Source organism: Psittacula echo (genome assembly GCF_963264785.1).
Source record: "Psittacula echo genome assembly, chromosome: 4".
NCBI lineage: Eukaryota > Metazoa > Chordata > Aves > Psittaciformes > Psittacidae > Psittacula > Psittacula echo.
The window spans coordinates 111,653,567-111,672,220 of record NC_137738.1 but is presented as its reverse complement, the minus strand read 5'-3'; the positions used below and the strand labels follow the sequence as shown (position 1 = coordinate 111,672,220).

Here is an 18,654-nt window from a genome sequence, read left to right as displayed (position 1 = left end):
CCACTTGCCTCCATCACGGGGGGGGCTGTGGGCTCCTCTCTGCCCTGGTCCCTTCGTGCATCACCAGCCCCCTCCACCCTCCTGCAGAAGCTGCCTTAGCCGCTGGCAGCCGGCTCGTCCTCCCACCCCCTGCTCCTCCTCCGAACACTGCGATGGGCTGGGGGGGCAGAGCCGTGAGCCCTGGTGTGCTGTGGGTTCTCTGTGTGTGTGGCACTGGGCTGGGGTCACCCCCAGAACCCATCCTCTGGGACGGGTGATCCGGGTAAAGCCGGGTGCGCCGGAGTCATGGGCTCTTCCTCGCCCTCCTTCCCTCTCTCTTTCCCAGCCCAGCCCGTTCCTCCCCAGCTCCATGCCCCCGCCGGGGAAGGCACATCACGGGCACAGAAGGAGCAGGCTTCAAATCGCCCATTTCTGCAAGGATTTCCTTCCATTCTTGTGGCCCTACCGTACCCACCTCGCGCTGCTCTCCCCGGGACTATTTCCTCTCCCGCTTCCTCTCCTTTTCCCCCTATTCACTGGGCTTCCTCCCCCTGTTCCTCCCCTTGCTTTCTCTCCCTTTTGTTCAGCCTACAGCCTTCGTTTCTTGCCGCCTTTACATCTCCCTTGCTGGTGCGAGCAGGGATGCCATGGCTCCCGTGCCTGCATTTATACGTGGGAGGAAAAAGCCAAGAACCCCTGGAAGTTTGCTAGGAAACAATGCTTGGTCAGGGTAACCTCAGCCTTGCTTTCCCCGCACAGCTCACACGGGAAGGGATGGATCATTCAGGCTGCTCCATTGAGTTTATTGCGTTGCTCACAACCCCCTGGCAGAGCTAACGCTGCCTGCTATGGGGTCTGCACCAGGGCGGGATGCACGCAGGGACAAAACCCCCTTCCCCCTGCACTGAAGTCATCTCTTATCACCGCCTTCTTCCTGCCTCAGGCTTGCCAGGGGTTAACACCGTGGCAGCCAAGCTGGCACCTGGCTTCAGTCACAGGCTTCCTCCCGAGTCCTCCCGCACCGTCACACCGAGGTCTGCATCTCCCCCCCGCCAGCCCTGTTCGCTGCGGAAGCCCAATACAGCCTCAGACTAAGGCTGGAGAAAGGCCGGAGACCCCGCGGGGCAGGGTCCAGAGGGGAACCGCAGCGTCCGGGGCTGTGCCCGCGGGTGGCTCCGAGCCCTGTTCCGGTCGGGAGCAGCATTCCCAGGCGGGGCCGGGCACCGGGCTCAGCCCTGGCCGCAGCGGATACCGGTTTCCAGAGCCGCTTTTGAGCCCAGGCTCTGCCCTCGCAGCTCTCGCCTCCAGCACAGCGGAGAAGCCGTTTCTGCCGTCCTGAACGGGGCTGAGGGTCCCTGATGGCTGCCCCCAGCTGCAGGAGACACACAAGTGAATGCTCTCATTTCAGCGCAAGGAGCACCTATTCCCACCTATCCTGTACAGCCCCATTCTTAAAGCAGATAACGAGGTGTAGGTGCATCAGAACATCTCACTTCCCTCCAGCCTATAGGCATGGACCGCTGTGAATATGCCTGCAGGGGCACAGCTTTAGGGTACACAAGGGATGATGGGCTGAGCTGCCAGACCTCAGCTGTCACTGGGTGAAAGCAAGAGCGGGGTCTGGTCTCCGACCATGTCCTCCAGAGGAAATAGGTACAAATGGAAGCACTGGTGATGCCCCAAAAACACACAGGGGGTGGCCAGAGCAGCCCGGAGAGAACCCAGCTCCAGCAGCAACACTCGATCCTGGCTGTGGAGCTTCAGTCCAAGGAGGGGCTTTGGGGAGGGACGGACCAGGAGCAGCTCAGCTCCAGGATCTCAGAAGCCTGTGGGATAGGTATTAGGAGGAACTTCTTCCCTGTGAGGGTGGTGAGGCCCTGGCACAGGATGCCCAGAGAAGCTGTGGCTGCCCCATCCTTGGCAGTGTTCAAGGCCAGGTTGGACACAGGGGCTTGGCGCAACCTGCTCTAGTGGAAGGTGTCCCTGCCCGTGGCAGGGGGTTGGAACTGGATGAGCCTTAAGGTCCTTTCCAACCCAAACCATTCTATGGATCTATGGGCTTGCACATCCCTGCTGTGTGTCAGGGGCTCCCGAGGCAGCAGCGATACAGGATGACAGCAGCAGCACCTCTGTGAAGCTGGAAGCTGCTGACAAGACGCTGGGGAACACAGCGAGGGCCGAAACACATCCCTGAATCATCTGCCACGACTTGGTCCAACCGGTTTGAAGTCCCACCCAGGGACAGCCCCGGGACTGTGCAAGCCCAGGGACAGGGAGTGGGGCAGAAGGGAGAGGAACGCGCTGGGCAGGAGGGATGGCTCTGCTGTGCCGCCCCAGGGATGCGGTTGGGAAGGCCGCAAGTCCCAGCTTGCTCCCTGCTCCCAGAGGCTGATTCCTGCCTCCCTCCCACGCTCCATGCTCCTGCTGCGACCTCCCTCCTGGCAGGGCTCTGTGCAGCCGCTCCCTCCGGCTCCCGGTGAGCATGGAATGGGTTGGGTTGGAAGGGACCTTAAAGCTCATCCAGTTCCAACCCCCTGCCACAGACAGGGACACCTTCCACTAGACCAGGCTGCTCCAAGCTCTGTCCAACCTGGCCTTGAACACTGCCAGGGATGGGGCAGCCACAGCTTCTCTGGGCAACCTGTGCCAGCGCCTCAGCACCCTCATTGTGAAGAATTATCTCCTAGTCTCGGATCAGATCAAACAGGAGCCTAGGAAAGAGGTCCCTGTGGGGAGCGGAGATGCAGGGGATGAAGTGAATGAGCCTGGGGAAGGAGAAGGGCTTCAAAGACTTGCTGAACTGAAGTCCTCAGAAGGGATGGGAGAAGATCTGACCCTTCCAGAGTCCACGGGCGGCTCCTGGGCCATAGTGAATCTGCTTGGCTCTAACTTCATTTCATGCCTCGCCCTAAGCCAGGGTCAGAGCTCTCCAGAGGTGAGGATAAAAGGAAATAGATTTAAAACCACAGAACACCCCTCTGCAGGTAACCCCAGCCCAGCCGGTGCCTTCCCGGCCCTGCTCACCAGGCTCAGATAGAGCAGGATGATGCCCCATAGAGCATCATTGATGCCTCCAGCCCTCCCAGCATCTGCGCCCATGCAAACCCAGCTTTACGCTGCTCAGTTCTCAGTGGGACAGCAGCACAAAGGGAAAGCTCCAAGCTCAGGAGCACTTCACACACGGAGCCTGCTTTGTGCTGCTCTAAATGCTGAGGCCTCGCAGCTGAAGGCCTTGAAGGTTTCAAGCTTAAATTCAGATGTCAGACAAACAGCAGGAACAAACCTATTTGGCCTGACTCCTTTCTCCCCAGCACACTGCAATCTGTGCCAGGCGAGCAGGACCAGCATATCCTGCAGGGATTGAGCTACTCTTCTTTTCCATCAGCTGCAGTAAACCCAGGGAATTTCTCCCTGTTGCTCCAGAAAGCAAACAACTCCTTCATACAGGGAAAACACACCCTGCCGAAAAGGGTTAAACCAACCTGCTTTAAATAAATAGCTTCATGTTACGCATAATCTATCCAAGTAACCATAGGAAAAGCACATTTTAACTGTGGTTAACCCCGAAACGAGGCCCTTGATCTTGATTATTGCGCTCATCTGTTTGAAGTGCAGCTCCCCCCAAAGCCGAGCTCAGCCCTGCTCCTTCAAGCCTTCTCCTACCGCAGCCAAGTCTCCATAGAGGTAAACACGCGCCTTCTGCATGAAACAGGTCCTGCAACTGCACATCGGCCAAAGCTGATACCTGCTGTGCAACGGGAGCGAAGTTAGCAGTGTATTTTGTGCAGCATCGCCTCCTTCTTAACCCAAGGCAGGAAAAGAGGCGCTTGCTGATGCTTTACATCTCACACAACCCTGAGAAGCATAATAATTTACCAACACATAAATGGAGGGCTTAGCGGCAGCTGCACGCCATGAGCAGTCACTGGGGTGCTCCGAGGCTCGGTCTGTATACGGTGGGTACAAAGCTGGGTGAATAACTGATTTCTCGGTTCGCTGGCAATCCTGACAAAGGGGGGGGGGGGGGAATCCATTTGGGGTCGAGTGAAACAAACGTTTTGCATTGACTCTGCCGCCCTTTACAGAAGTGAGCTCCGGAGATCACTCAAAGTGAAAAGTTGCTTCAAAGGGAAAAAGCTCAAAGGCTTTCGCTTGAAACAAAACAGGGGTTTGCTTTTTGTCCCGTTTCTCTGCATGAAAAAAACTTGGGCAAATCAAAACAACTCCTAAAATGCTTCCGTTTTGCCAAAATTCCCTTTTATTTGCTCAAGACTTTACCCAGCCCCAGCCCAACCAATTTACACCTCTGGTAGCTTCAACACAGACACCAGTGATCCTGAAGGAATACAGGCTTCACAAAGAAACAGGGCTCAGGCACTGCACAAGTGTCCTGAAACTGAAACCCAGCAGAAGAAAGTGAGCTGAAAACCACTGAGCTTTGCTTGGCTCGGCAGCAGAATCTTACCAAGGCTCCGAACCAAACAGCCACAGGTTTGGGGTGTTGTGAACATGGAATTAGTCTTACTTCTTATTAGCAAGGCAAGAAAGGAACCAGGAGATGATGGCACGGCTGCTGCTATTGTGAGCCAGCTCTGCAGCGTGCTCCTGCTTTTCTCCTCTAACCCAACCATTAGCGGCATTCCTGCTGCTCCCGTGAAGGCAGCGGTGTTATGTTTAATTGCAGGATGCAGGATGCTGACTTCCCACTCAGACTAATGCAATTTGAGGACTTAACACCACAGTGAGATTCCCATTTAATTCCCTGCTTTGTTTCATTGGAAGCCTCTGCTTGTTCGTGCCCTGTAGCTGCATCCACCTATGCAGCGGGAAAATGTTAGGACCCAGGGCAGCCAGGGGTTAAATCCTTGGGATACAGAGGAAGAAATGGCATCCATCCATATGTACTTCCAGCAAGTGGGATGGCCTCATCACCCTCCTTTTGCTGGGAGTTTAATAGCTGCTGGATGGCTCTGATGCCTCGGGGGGCACGAGCTGGCTGTATGGGACAGGAACAGTGCACTGCACGTGGGCCCAGAGAAATACACCTGGATAAATCCCATCTATCCACGTTTCCGTTCAGGATACCATTGCTTCACGTGCCGGGGAAGAAGTGGGAGCGGGGCCATGTGCCTTTCTAACCGCTGCGTTTTTAAGTGAAGCCTGGCTTCAGCACAGCTTCTCCTTGTAAATTCACAGCTTCCACACATCCCTCCACGCTCCGCAGTGGAAACGGTCGAGAGCAAAGAGCAGATATTCCACATGTCACACCCAGGCCTGGGTCTGAAACAGTAGAAAACAAAACACAAGTGGTTTTCCTACTCCATAAACAGGCAGGGATGGGCAGTGACAGTTTGCTGGAGATGGTTTTAACAGCTCGCAACTGAGAGTGGCTTTGAACCCAGAGCGGGCCTTGGGACAAAGAGAAAACACCAAAACAAACCCAAAACAAAGCAGAACTTGGACCATCTCAATCACAACCACGCTGTGAAACCAGAGCCTTCCCAAGGGCAAATTCCAAAGCAATGTTTGATGAGCCAATTCTTCCATTTATCACGAGTTCATTTGGATACAGGAGTCCCTACATAACACTGCAGGCAGGGTTGATTTATTATTGTCTTTTCCTACATAAATAGCAGTTTTAATCCCCAAATGGCTGGCTACCGGCGCCACAGCGGCAAGCACAGCACCCCTGCCCCAGTGGGCAATGGTGCTCCCAGCACGTGAGGTGCGAAGGGCTGTCCTGCTTGTCCATCCTCATCCACTGGCATCAGGGACACAGCAGCCACCTCCAACCCTGCTCCAATGGAAGGAGCTGGAAACCCTTCCAAGGGAAATCCCAGACTGGTTTGGGTTGGAAGGGACCTTAAAGCTCATCCAGTTCCAACCCCCTGCCACAGGCAAGGACACCTTCCACTAGAGCAGGTTGCTCCAAACCCCATCCAACCTGGCCTTGAACACTGCCAGGGATGGGGCAGACACAGCTTCTCTGGGCACCCTGTGCCAGGGCCTCAGCACCCTCATAGTGAAGAATTATCTCCTAATGTCTCATCTCAATCTCCCCTCTGTCAGGTGAAAGCCATCCCCCCTTGTCCTGTCACTACACACCTTTGTACAAAGCCCCTCTCCAGGTTTCTTGTAGACCCTCTTTAGGCACTGGAAGCTGCTCTAAGGTCTCCCTGGAGCTTTCTCTTCTCCAGGCTGAACCACCCCAGCTCTCTCAGCCTGGCTCCAGAGCAGAGGTGCTCCAGACCTCAGAGCATCTCTATGGCCTCCTCTGGACTTGTTCCAGCAGGTCCACATCCCTCTTGTGGACCTGGCCCCCAATGAACACTGCTTTTAACCCTGCACATTCAGAGTGGAAGCCCAGGGAGCTCTAGCACCAGGGAGCTCAGCCAGACCACAGGATCTCATCCCTTCTGCCCTCCAGCTTACAGCACCCACCAAACACCCAGGTTTTATACGGTGGCTTGACAGTACCAGCTGCTGAACAGCATCAGGGGAAGCCTACAGGAGACGTGATGTGGTGCCACAGCCTTTCCTTTCAGCAGAGGACAAAGGGCTGAGGTTCTGTAAGCACCCCAAACACCACCACAACCCCAAGGATGGACATCTCCTGTGTGCTGCAAAACCCTGAGCAATGCACCCATGAGACACCCCTGGCACCAACCTAAACAGCATCCAGTATTGCACAGAATAGTCCCAGCTGCACCAAATGTCACATATCTATCTCTATGTATCTATCACTGCGTGGGGGTATAACTGTATGTAACTATATATGATCATTATATAAAATCAGCTCCTAACAGCAGACTCTACACTTGCTTGAAAATGGTCTGGGCAGTATAAATTATACAAACCAAAGCAAAGGCAAAATCCCTATTTAGATATTGAAGTGTTTTGGTAGAAAACTCACTCTTGGCTAAAGAAGCCTCTTCCTTAGAATCATAGAACAGTTAGGGTTGGAAAGGACCTTAACATCATCAAGTTCCACCCCCCCTGCTATGGGCAGGGACACCTCACACTAAACCATGTCACCCAAGGCCTCATCCAACCTGGCCTTGAACACCGCCAAGGATGGAGCATTCACAGCTTCCTTGGGCAACCCATTCCAGTGCCTCACCACCCTCTCAGTAAAGAATTTCTTCCTTATATCCAATCTAAACTTCCCCTGTTTAAGTTTGAACCCGTTACCCCTTGTCCTGTCACTACAGTCCCTGATGAAGAGTCCATCCCCAGCATCCTTGTAGGCCCCCTTCAGATACTGGAAGGCTGCTATGAGGTCTCCACGCAGCCTTCTCTTCTCCAGGCTGAACAGCCCCAACTTTCTCAGCCTGTCTCCATACGGGAGGTGCTCCAGTCCCCTGATCATCCTCGTGGCCTCCTCTGGACTTGTTCCAACAGTTCCATGTCCTTTTTATGTTGAGGACACCAGAACTGCACACAATACTCCAAGTGAGGTCTCATGAGAGCAGAGTAGAGAGGCAGGATCACCTCCTTCGACCTGCTGGTCACACTCCTCTTGATGCAGCCCAGGATACGGTTGGCTTTCTGGGCTGCGAGCACACACTGAAGCCGGCTCATGTTCATTTTCTCATTGACCAACACCCCCAAGTCCTTCTCTGCAGGGCTGCTCTGAATCTCTTCTCTGCCCAACCTGTAGCCGTGCCTGGGATTGCTCCGACCCAGGTGTAGGACCTTGCACTTGGCATGGTTAAACTTCATCAGGTTGGCATCAGCCCACCTCACAAGTGTGTCCTTGACCAACTCCAAAGAAGCGGGAAACAATCACTGTGACTGTAGCATCTCTCTTGACCCTGGCATTTGATCCAACTCTCCTTGCAGGGAAAGGGACCTGTGATCTGGGAGCTGCGCTTGTGCAGGTACAACAGCAACTGCAGGAGAGCCTTTCCCTCCCTGTCTCTAGTCAGACCTCCCCATGTGTGGGCCTGTTTTGCAGGAGAAGAGCCTTCCTCTGCCTTGTTTTCCTCTTTTCCAGCAGCAGCTCTATTTCTGGGGAGCCCACAGCAGCAGCGGGGTCTGAGGAAAGCACACCGCATTGAAAGTAGAGCACCAAGTCCCCTGTGGTCCTGCCAGCGCTCCCTCGTCCGCATCTACCTGTTTGGGTTGCCGAGAAGAAACCAGAGCCTATTATCAGGCCTGCTTCTTTGTCAGGTGTTTCTTTGATGTAAATTCAACCATGATCGAATGTGCTGATGGCAGCAAACAGCCGACGAGTAACAAACATGCCAACTGCACAGTGACCTGCAGAGATTAGAGCAGCCGGGGCTGTAGACAAATCGGGAAGATTAAACACAAATGAGCTGAGAAGTCTTGGGAGAGGTACCCAGGGAGACGAAAATAAGCAACGCAGACAGAAAATAAGAGAATGAGGCAGACCTAAGATTAAACAGCCCCTACCAGTGCATAAATCAAAGTCTTCCCCTGCCGCCCAGCGCTTCAGCTTTACCCAAATGCTTCTGCTCCAAGAAGTCAGCGCTGGGCTTACTGCAGGGAAGCAGCAAAGAGAAACCTTTAGTGCATCTGTGCTGTATTATGCCTGTCACCCCGTTGTCACTGCAGAACCAACTCAGCCCACACAGAGGAATAAACAGGCCTCATCGCCCTCCCTTTTTATTTTCTTTTTCCTTTTCTTCTTTCATTTTATAAACCTGGAGAGCTGCTGACAGGAGCTCCCTGCAACCAGAACCGCGCTGCTAATCTCAGCCTCTGCAAAGCCCATCTTCACTTACAGCCCTCCAAATGCAAGGAAAGCCTACCTGGTGCTAATGGCACCACCGACAACTGTCTTCCATCAATGTAACTTTCCCAAGTGTAGAAGACCAGGAGGCTTCCCAGGCCCCTATATCATGTACCCCTATATAATGCGATGCAATCCCATGGCTGTGCAGCTTCTCCTCCCACATTACACTGAGGATGCGTGTGCAAAGGTGCAGTCTCGAGTTCCTCGTGCTGCTGGAACACATCACAAATACATCCCTGCCTGCAGCACAACAGCATCTCGGAAGGTTTCTTTAAGGAGAGCAGGGCTATTCTTTTGAAGGTGGAACTATTCAATCCGGGGCAGCATGGTGTGCCGTTGCGTTACTTCACTTTGCATCTGTTGCCAGGAGGGATGTCATCAGCCTACAAGCTCGCAGAGTTGAGGACCATTACTGATGTAGGGAACACTTTGCAGCATGCCAGGTGGCAGAAAGGCATCAGACACCCAAGTTCATGGAGAAAACAACAGAGCACCTGAGGGAGATGGACTTTTCCAACCAAAGAACCTTCCTAAATGAGATTTGCTGCCTCATTACAGGCATGTTCATCTTTCAAACCCCATAGTTGTAGACAGCACTTTCTGTATCCCTCAAAAATGAGCTTCCCTCACAGCGACACTGGGAAGCCTGTAAAATACCTCCTATAAACGTGCTAAAATCCCCACTGCCACTGCACACCACAGCTCTTTCCACCGTCACCTGTAAACCACGTCAGTGACATTGCAAAACCAGAATGGATTTCAACCCTGCTGATCAGAAAGTGGCAGAATAAGATCAAGATGTCAGCGAGGCAGGTTTCTGCACACAAGGCTGTTATTTGCTAATGAGATTTCAGCTGCGATCCTCCCCACTGACATCCCTGAGATCAAAACACATTTCAGAGATCAGAACAGCTCAGAAACGGGTTGATAACAGGCCCTCAACTATCCCCTCTAAGCTGCAGCACCGTTAGGCTGGCCTGGGCAGTGCTAGCTTGGGTCTAATCTAAGTGTGCATCAGTCCAGCTCTGGTCTGTCTCTTCCTGGGGGTTCAGAGTGTCTTCCAGCACATATAAATGACACAACACAACCAAACACACATCAGCTGAGCAGAGCCATGATCTACATGCAGTTTGCAAAAAGCCCCTATATTTTGGAAGCCAAAAGCGATGCCGCCTTTCTTGCCAGGATTGAGGTAAGACCTTCAAGCCCTGCAGAATCACTTTGGAGCTTCAGGTATTCACTATCCATACACGCAGGACCCCAATGCAGGCAAAGGGGAGCTCCAGCATTCAAGGGGCTGACCAGATCCATTTCGCTTTCTTAAAACCTACTCAACTCAGAGGTTTAACCCGAGCAGGTCACCAGGAAAACCCACATCTCCTACATCCAGTCTCAAGGGAAGGTGCCTCTCACGAGGAGATGGGAATTCAAGCACGCACAGTGCACCACTTCAGTAGTTTCCTGTGACAGGCTAACATCCACAGTGCCAACATGGTCCTCCAGCGCGCTGCATGAATGAAACACCAGGAATAGGAGGATGTGCCAGCTGCAATGGTCCTGCAAGCTGGAAAGGCCCACGCTCCTTACCTCCTTGGTCCTGGACTGGGGGAGAATTGGCTCAGGCTGCCCCCTGAATGAAAGAGCAGCTTTCCTAATGACTGAGCTGACACTGCCAGCCCGCTAAGGAGCTGCATTGATTTAAACCTAAAGGACAGCTGTTTGTTCCCCCCTTTCCACCCTGCTTCCTCCTCCCTGGCCAACAGAGGAGGAAAGTTGCCAGAACAGACTTCACTGAGGTGGCCAAGGATGGAGAGGAAGGGAGAGACACCCCTTCTAAATGGAAAAGGAGGGAAAATTGTACCCTTAAGAGCACAAAGCAGCCATACAACTGCTCATTTTGCCATTGTCAGAGGGAGGCAGCTCCGTCCAAGAGAAAGTGGAGTAACCTGCAATAGTCCTAACAGCTGCAGAACACCCATTGCCAGCTGCATGTCGATTCTTAACTCGCCTCGGCATTAACTAAGTGACAAAAGGCTTTAGTGCTCCCAATGAAAACACAGCCCCTGTGCCCAGTGAAATAACACAGCCAAGACAAAACCCCTTTTTGGTAGTAGAACTCCTGTGCGAACAGTTTCAGGTCTAAGCTGCTGAGATTGGGACAGAGACTTAGGTGAGATTTGGGGCTGGGGAGGGAAAGAGAGGGTTGGGAGGGGTGTGTAGGGGACACCTCATGTGTTTTCCGTTTGTTTCCAAACCATCCTCGCTGTGTATTTGTGCTCAGGCTCCCTGCAGTTATAAAGCCAAAATATGATCAGGAAAGGCCTCATGGACAAAGCCAGGCTTTGCACAGAGAGAGCCTGTTGGACACTTCCCACTCTGCCCTGAACTCCTGTGGAAGCTGCTCTCAGACTCTTCTCCAAGGCTGCCACGAGGAGCTGAAAGGCCCTAGGAAGAGATCCAGCAACACTTGTTGCCTCGTCTTCTGTAAGCTCCTTGGACTGGCGAGCATAAAGGAATAGGGAAATCAGCAGTCCAGCTATGCGTGAAGCGCCTGCACACGGGTGCCAGCCTTCACTTGTCCTTTCCAGGCGCTGTCTTCACACCCTTCTTTTCCCCAGCTGAAAAAGACCTGAAAAACCAGCTCTGACCACATCAACAATTACCATTCAGTCACTAGCACAAGCTCTGCAGACGGGAGAGACAGCCCGAGGGGACACTAGAATAGACACTAGACAGAGCCAATTCTGCCGTGACCACACACACACACACGTGTGTGTTCTGCACATCCCACCATACATCAACCTGCTCCTCTGACCATAGAGCTGTGTGCTGACTTGGGGAAAGCTGGGATGAAGTTGCGTGGCAAGAGCAGCAGGACTGCCCTTCCTTTCCCTGTGTCGCTGAGGCCAAAGCTTGTTGCTATCTCAAGCAATAGGGCAGATCCTGACCAGCACGTTCTGTTGGATATTTATATGAACAGGCTGCAGTTGACAATTAAAAATAGCACAGGGACTAGCACAGAAGTTAATTTGTCTTTCTTGCTACTAAAGTTGGACTCCATTACAGATGAATTCCCCAAAGAGGCACAAGGTGCCAAAAAGGAGGTTGGGATGGGATGGGAGAGCTTGTTCTCCCAAGGCATGAGCCCAAAAGGTCCAGAGCCAGGCTAGCTCTGACACCGTGCAGCTCATTAGGACAGAGACGAACACCACAGTGGTCTTCAGGGTTTGTACCACAAGGCATGCAGTGCTCTCTGCATCATGGCACCAGGCTACAGCTACCTGAGGTGTGCTGGACATCTCTTTCTACAAGGCATCCTCCAGCCAATAGGCTAAGGTCTGACCCAAAGAACTCACTTTTCTCCCCTTGTGTAATGCTTTCTGAAGACCAGCTCAGGCCAGACAACACTTCCTGCCATTTATAAGATTAGGGCTGTCTTGAAAACCCCACTTGGCTTCACTGCCCTCACTGCAGTTCTTCCCTGTCTGAGGGAAATAAACACCAAGTGTTTTATCGCTTAAAGATTTAAAAACAATCGGGACATATTTCATTGGAAAAGCAGACAAAGGCACAGACAAGGCTGAGCTGGAACTGCCCCTCTGCTGCCCCTCCCTGCCCATTTAATAACTCCATTGCTTTAAATACAGGAGGTGAGGCTCACACAATGACAACAATCCCAACAGGAAACCTACTTGTATTCTGGGGGGATTTGCTCACTAGACCTGGTATCAACCACACAAATGCTTGCAGCATGGGACTGCACATGCATAGGTATTAATAAGCCCCTGATGATCCAGCCCTAACGAGTAAGGATCAGTCACAACAGCTCAGCTGCCACCACTAGCGCAGCCGGAGCAGGTCAGCAGCCAATGCCACCTTGGTCACACAAACAGCAAGGACCTGGCTAGGAGCTCAGCAGAGCATCTTAGGGCATACAGCCCCAGAGGGTCAGCTTTATCTCAGTTCAGTTTATTGCACACATGGGTACATATTCTAAACATACAAAACCGTGCCAAAGACATCATTAAGCATGAGGAAAGCCACGCCAGAAGGATCATTAAGTCTGCTTAAGCAAACATTCAAAAATACACCTTAATTTCCCTCACCTCCAAATTAGTCTTCAGGTAGAGTCTCATTACTTTGTTTTCCATAGGACCACTGTATCTGTTAGTTCAATGAGAAGCCTTTTTTTGCCCCTTCCCATTCTACAGGTAGTGCCAAGCCTTATTTAAGGCAGAGAATCCCAAGTCCTGTATGCAGTGCCGTGTTAGGAACCTCTGCAGGTGTATGCCTTGATGTTAGGTAAGTACACTAAGGCAAAATCAGCAGATCTGCAGAGGAAGACTCAGAGCCCTAAACTAGGAAATGTACATTTTGGGGACCATGTAGCGAATCTAGATGTGAAACAGCGAGCGTCCCCTGTGCCTTTGAGATGTGTGTGATGCCTCTATCAGCTGAGTCCTTCTCAGATATCGCTGACAAACTAGCAGGAGGAGCACAGCGTTTCAGAGTTGATCTTTGCAACCCTGCTGTAACGAGCATAACAACGTGTATTACAGGTTTAAGAACAGGCTGACAATGTGAAAACGAGAGCTCCAGCAGTTTCGGGTTCTCAGCACATGCACCTGATCCCTGGTGTCACAGAGCCTTGATCAAATGAGCAAAGTTCCACACTGCTTAAGCTACATCCTGGAGAAATTAGCATTTCCGCACATCCCAATCAGGAAACTCCTGCTGGGCACCAAATGACAGAACTGCACAAATGACCTGCGGAAGAGCTGCTGTGGCCGGCTGCTCCAAACCAGGAGAGCATCACACTCCGCTGTGCCTTCTCCACATAAGGCCATCCTTTCTCTTCAGCTGTATGAAGCCGGGCGCTGCAGTTTTGCTGCGCTACGCTGGTTCAGGGAACACATCCATGCAGGGCAGGAGGCAAGGATAGAGTGAAGACAGGATGATATGTAAGTAATGAGTGTCACATTGCAGGTGCATGACACGGTTGAAGCTGCAGCTCCAAATCACAGCAGCGGAGCTTAGCTTTTGAGGGTTTGATTTTATACCTGCAGTCTGGACTTGTAATGTACCTCCTTATTTAAAAATGTTTTTTAAAACAGGTCTTTTTTAACATCTGGGCTTGAATCAATGCTGAAACAGGCACCAGCAGCCACATTTAAACCCCTTATGTCTGCAGTCCAGCTCGCTCTCAAAAGTAATTGATAGCAATGGCAGGCTGTTGTGACACATGCAGCTTACCCTCACCCGACGGGTCTGACATATTTTCTCTGCAGTACAGTAACAGAGACTTGGGGCTCTGAGGCCCAGTTCCAGATTATGGAGAAGAGCAGCCAGTGGGCACAGTGTGTGCACCTGTAATCCATCCCAGGCTTTCTTCCCTCTCCAAATGCCCCTGCTTCTCATGCTTGTATCCCACTTTCTCCACCACCTGCTCTTCCTATAGTTATCCCAGCTGCCTGCACTCCAGCTCCTGCTTCACCTTCTTATCTCCCCTACTCAGAGCTTCTCCTGAGTTCTTGCTTTGTATTTTCCTCCAGCTCCCTCTTACCTTGTTTTCAGTCCTCTGAATTTGACTGTGTTGTTTCTTCCCATCTCCTTTTATGTACCAGGTTCACCTAAGGGAGCAGACGAGGCTGCTTGCTGCCTTGAGAGGCTGTGCTCTTCAGCACAGAGGCCAGATTATGAAAAGCTTCTCTGCTTTTGTATCAGGGATTCCTAGCAGATGCTAAGCAATTACATTAGATGCCATATGCTTTTATAAATTATCTTCAAGCGTATTTTGCTGCTATCCTGTATTTTCAGACTGCTCTGAAACGGAATAGATAATTATGCATCTAGATGCAAGTGGTTGGATCAAGGCTGATCCATCTCGAACACACTGAGCTAAGCCTCCCTCACATCCTATAAAGGCTACCAGATATTCAGCCCAAGTGCAGCAGTCCTGCAGTCCAACAACAAACCTTTCCACATGCTGGTTTCATCGCCAGGTGAAATCCTGTACAACAACCCAGTGTGATGACGGGTTAACTTCAGTACACACTAATTGCATTTGAGGGCATCTACGTGCATTATTTGTAAGCTTTATTTCTGGCCTCTCAAAATGAATGTGTCATGCTAATGATATTCTGAGAAGGTCTTAACATTTCAAGTGCTGCGGGAAGTGGAGCACTGCTAACACCTGCAGCAGGTGGTAAAGCTCCCGATAAGTCAGTGCTGAACCACTGAGCATCAGAGTGCAGCCTTTTGGATAACACAAGCAGAGTCCAGCTCTTCCTAGCAGTCATTCAGGGGCCTGCAGCTCGCTTCACAGTGGGAGTTTTGGACTTTGCTTCATGGCCATGTTCCAGCTCTGGCAATTACATCTGAACCAAGCATCCACTGCTGCTTCTGTTGGACAGGGCACATAAATGCCTTGCTATTAAATGACACGAGTTCTCGAGTGAATGTGATACACATTGACACATCTGATGACAATGCACAGCAACACGAACGTGCAGAAAGTATCAATTGCAGTCCTGCCCATAAACCTCCTGGCAAGATCAAACTAGATAAGGCACGTTGTGTCAATGGGAACCGCATGGAAAGACAACCCTGATGCGGCTGGATCTGCTAAACACAACTTTCTGCGTAAGAGCAAAGCTGCCTGCAGAAGCAAGGAGGAGAGAGGTAGAGGAGCCTGCCTGTCCATCCCACAATCGACAGGAAAGAAGGGGGCTTAAGCTAGGAAACAAAAAACAGTGCTATGTTTTAAGGCAACCAGCATCCACCTGAAAAGGGCTGAATTTAGATGGAAGATTTATGTCTTTCAGCAGCACGAAGGCCTGTGGGATGCAATTTTCTTTTTTTTGGGGAGGCAGAAAGAACATTAAAAATCCCATAAACACACTCTCGGTAGTGCCAGGTTTCACCAAGTTTCAGATTGCTACATCAGTCACAATAGAAATCTCCTTTTCCCCCTGCCATTCCTTCCCCCTCCCCCTTCTACAGCAGGCCACCAGTACTGCACTTGGAGACTGCAAGACAAATGGGCAGCTGCCTCTAGAGGCAATTGTGAGGAGACTAAAGATCAACTTGCAGCTGGCACTTCCACCCCCACCTCTCCTTAATACTTCAGTCCACTTGCTGCCAGACAAGGATCATGAGTCAGCTCCTAAACATATTCTCCTTGAAACAATAGCTATAGCTCTCTGCCGCAGCTATACCACTGCTCCGGCTCCGGGGGACACGCCACAGCTATGGAAACAAAAGGACTGGTTTTAACCTACAGCAGCCCAGCACCAGAATGAAGTGATATCATAAGCATGCACTATAGAATACTGTGCTTAACCTGTGAGATTAGCAAAGCTGATTTTGATATGTAACAGGCATGAAGTCAATACTGTAATGAAAATCTGCAGAAGCAGCAAACAGAAGTGTTTTGGGGTGACGTGGTAAAGCAGATGGCTTTTTCCTAAACCTTTTCAGCTACAACAGGGTGCAGTTTGATACCGCAGCATTGTACACTGCAACACTAATTAGAAGGCAAAGGAGCCAATTTAGCCTTTACAAATTAACTTTATCACAGCTGTAGGAGCTGCTCTTTCAATTCTGAGTAGCCACCACTCACCGAAACTCCTGTGTTCACAACGGTGAAACTCCAGTGCTCATCTCTCAGACACTTCAGAAAGGAGAAAGCCTCCTTTTGCATGGACGTTTCAGCTTACCAGCTAATGACATCAAACTGAACTTTAACTCTTCTGACCCAAGTGTAGTCAGATGATAAAAGTCTCAATGAAGAGGTAAGAAAACGCAGAGATTTCTCAGAACAGAAGCGATGAACTGGTGGTGACTACCGAGCACTTAAAGAGCTGTGCACACAGTAAGGTTAGACATGGGAGAGTTTATGCCCATGCAAACACCCTGAATATCAGCCCCCAGAGCATGCCTTACCTGCAGACAGTTGACTGAGAGGCCCTGAAGAGACTGTTGCTGAAAAAGCTCAGTGCAAGCTAACATGTTGAGAAAATCAAGTGAATGCTATGTTGACTTTTTTATTTCTAGCTAAGAAACAGACAAATGCAGTTGTCCTCTCACCTCACCACAATCTGTGTTTCTTACAGATGAGCATTGCCAAGTACTTTGAAGAAGTCTCTAACCCCAAATACTGACATGTCTTGGGCAACATCTCCCTATAAGCCAGAAGGCAAGTTTGAGACAGAAGTAAGAGACTGCATCACAAAGCATTAACAGGGCTATTAAAGAAAAGCTGCTTCTCCTTCTGCAGGGCCGACAGGCGCGTTTTGTGGGACTGCACACCACCAGTTCCTAGATTCTACTGTTAATGCAGGGCATTGATTTTACCATTAACAGAAACATAACATGTCCATTCCATATGAAGAGAGCAGACTACAAACATATGTATCTTTTAAATTATTTTATTTTGTGTAAGCTAAAAGGAAATTTACACACTTAAATCTCAAAAGACCTTGGGCATGCACATTGACCTTTTTAGAGGTTCTTCTACATAGCTCTCTTTTTTCCATAGGAATTTCCCCAGACATTTACAACCCATAGTTTTTTACTGTATATACAGCCTAAAACCATAGCAATCTATGATTATGTCATTTTACACTGTGCAAAATCAAACAGGAATAGTGGTACAACAGAACATAAAAAAAACCTTTAACAGGTAAATTTCATTGTAAGACATTCATATAGTTTTGGTCCTTCTTTTCCAAATCAAACTGATTAAAAGCAGACAACCTTTAATGACCCCAAAAAATCAAGTGTTTAGACAGTGACTCAGAACCAGAATGAGTAGTTACTGAGAGCATACCTTTCAACAGGCTATATAGCGACAGAGCCATACTATCGAAGTTCAAGAACATGAAGATTGATCAGCCAATCAAGGGGGAGGGGATGGAGTAGAAGAAAAGGAAAAATCACATCTTCAGCTTGTTAAAACACAAAAGAAATGATTGGGTTTTAAAGAAAACAGCAATAATCGAAAACCTGCAAAGGGACAACGTAACCTTTGGGCTTTCTTTTCCCCAGCAACAGTTATTTTAATATACGCAGGAAAGAAAAAGATGCTCAATGCAATCTGAAGACCTTTAAGGGGGCCCTTCACAGACCGTGAAGACTGAAGTTTTCATTTTGTTTTTAGGATTTATTTATTTTTTAAAACTTTTTCCTGTTTTGTAAGAAGGACGCCACCAGTGTATTTCACAAGGACAGAAATGTGTACATCCCAGCACAACAAAAAGAATAGCTCTTCAAAAAGATTTACCCCCAATTATTTACATTTTTCTCTAATATAAATTTAGGACTCCGGTATGTAAATAAATATACATTACTATGTATACCTTTCTAGTGCTGCTTACCAACAAATCATCTGAACTTGATTTTTTTTTTTAATTAAAGCAAGATTGCTTTTTACGACCCACAGAGGGAAGGAAAATGAAAAAAAAAAAAAAAACAATAGAAAATGTCCAATTCACATCACTTTAGTCTACCTTTTCTTGGCAGCTTGTTGAAGGTGTTAATGTGGCTGGGAACATCAACACCTTGGCATGCATGAAAGTTAAGTCAGGAAGGCTAGAAATCACCTTGGCAGCCTCTTCGCTGAGATGCTCTTCCTTTTTAGGCTTCCTGTGGAGAAGAAAAGAACAAAGTGCATTAATACAGTACCTGATATCCCTTGCATCACTAAAAGAATCACTGATTGAAGCAATGTTCTGTCAGTTTGTCTCCCACTGACAGGCACTTCTGTAAGCTACGTGAGAAGTCTAATGTTATAATACCTACCTGCCTACCAACAAAATGGTAACACAGAAAGTCAGCAAAATGTTCCTGTATTTTGTTGCAAAAACGAGGGGGAAAAAAATTCCTATTCAAATGCTAATTTTAATATTTCCCTT

At 49.8% G+C, this 18,654-nt stretch overlaps 1 protein-coding gene across 1 annotated transcript in view; it reads right to left on the bottom strand.

The window, feature by feature from the left end:
- Positions 1-4,947: 4,947 nt before the first annotated feature.
- Positions 4,948-18,654, bottom strand: part of AFTPH (aftiphilin) — a 57,032-nt gene continuing 43,325 nt past the window's right edge. Inside the window, 2 exon segments of the mRNA XM_080615044.1 lie at positions 4,948-5,259; positions 18,250-18,385. Of these exon segments, the coding sequence (XP_080471170.1) occupies positions 5,242-5,259; positions 18,250-18,385 (154 nt within the window). The 3' untranslated portion in view covers positions 4,948-5,241.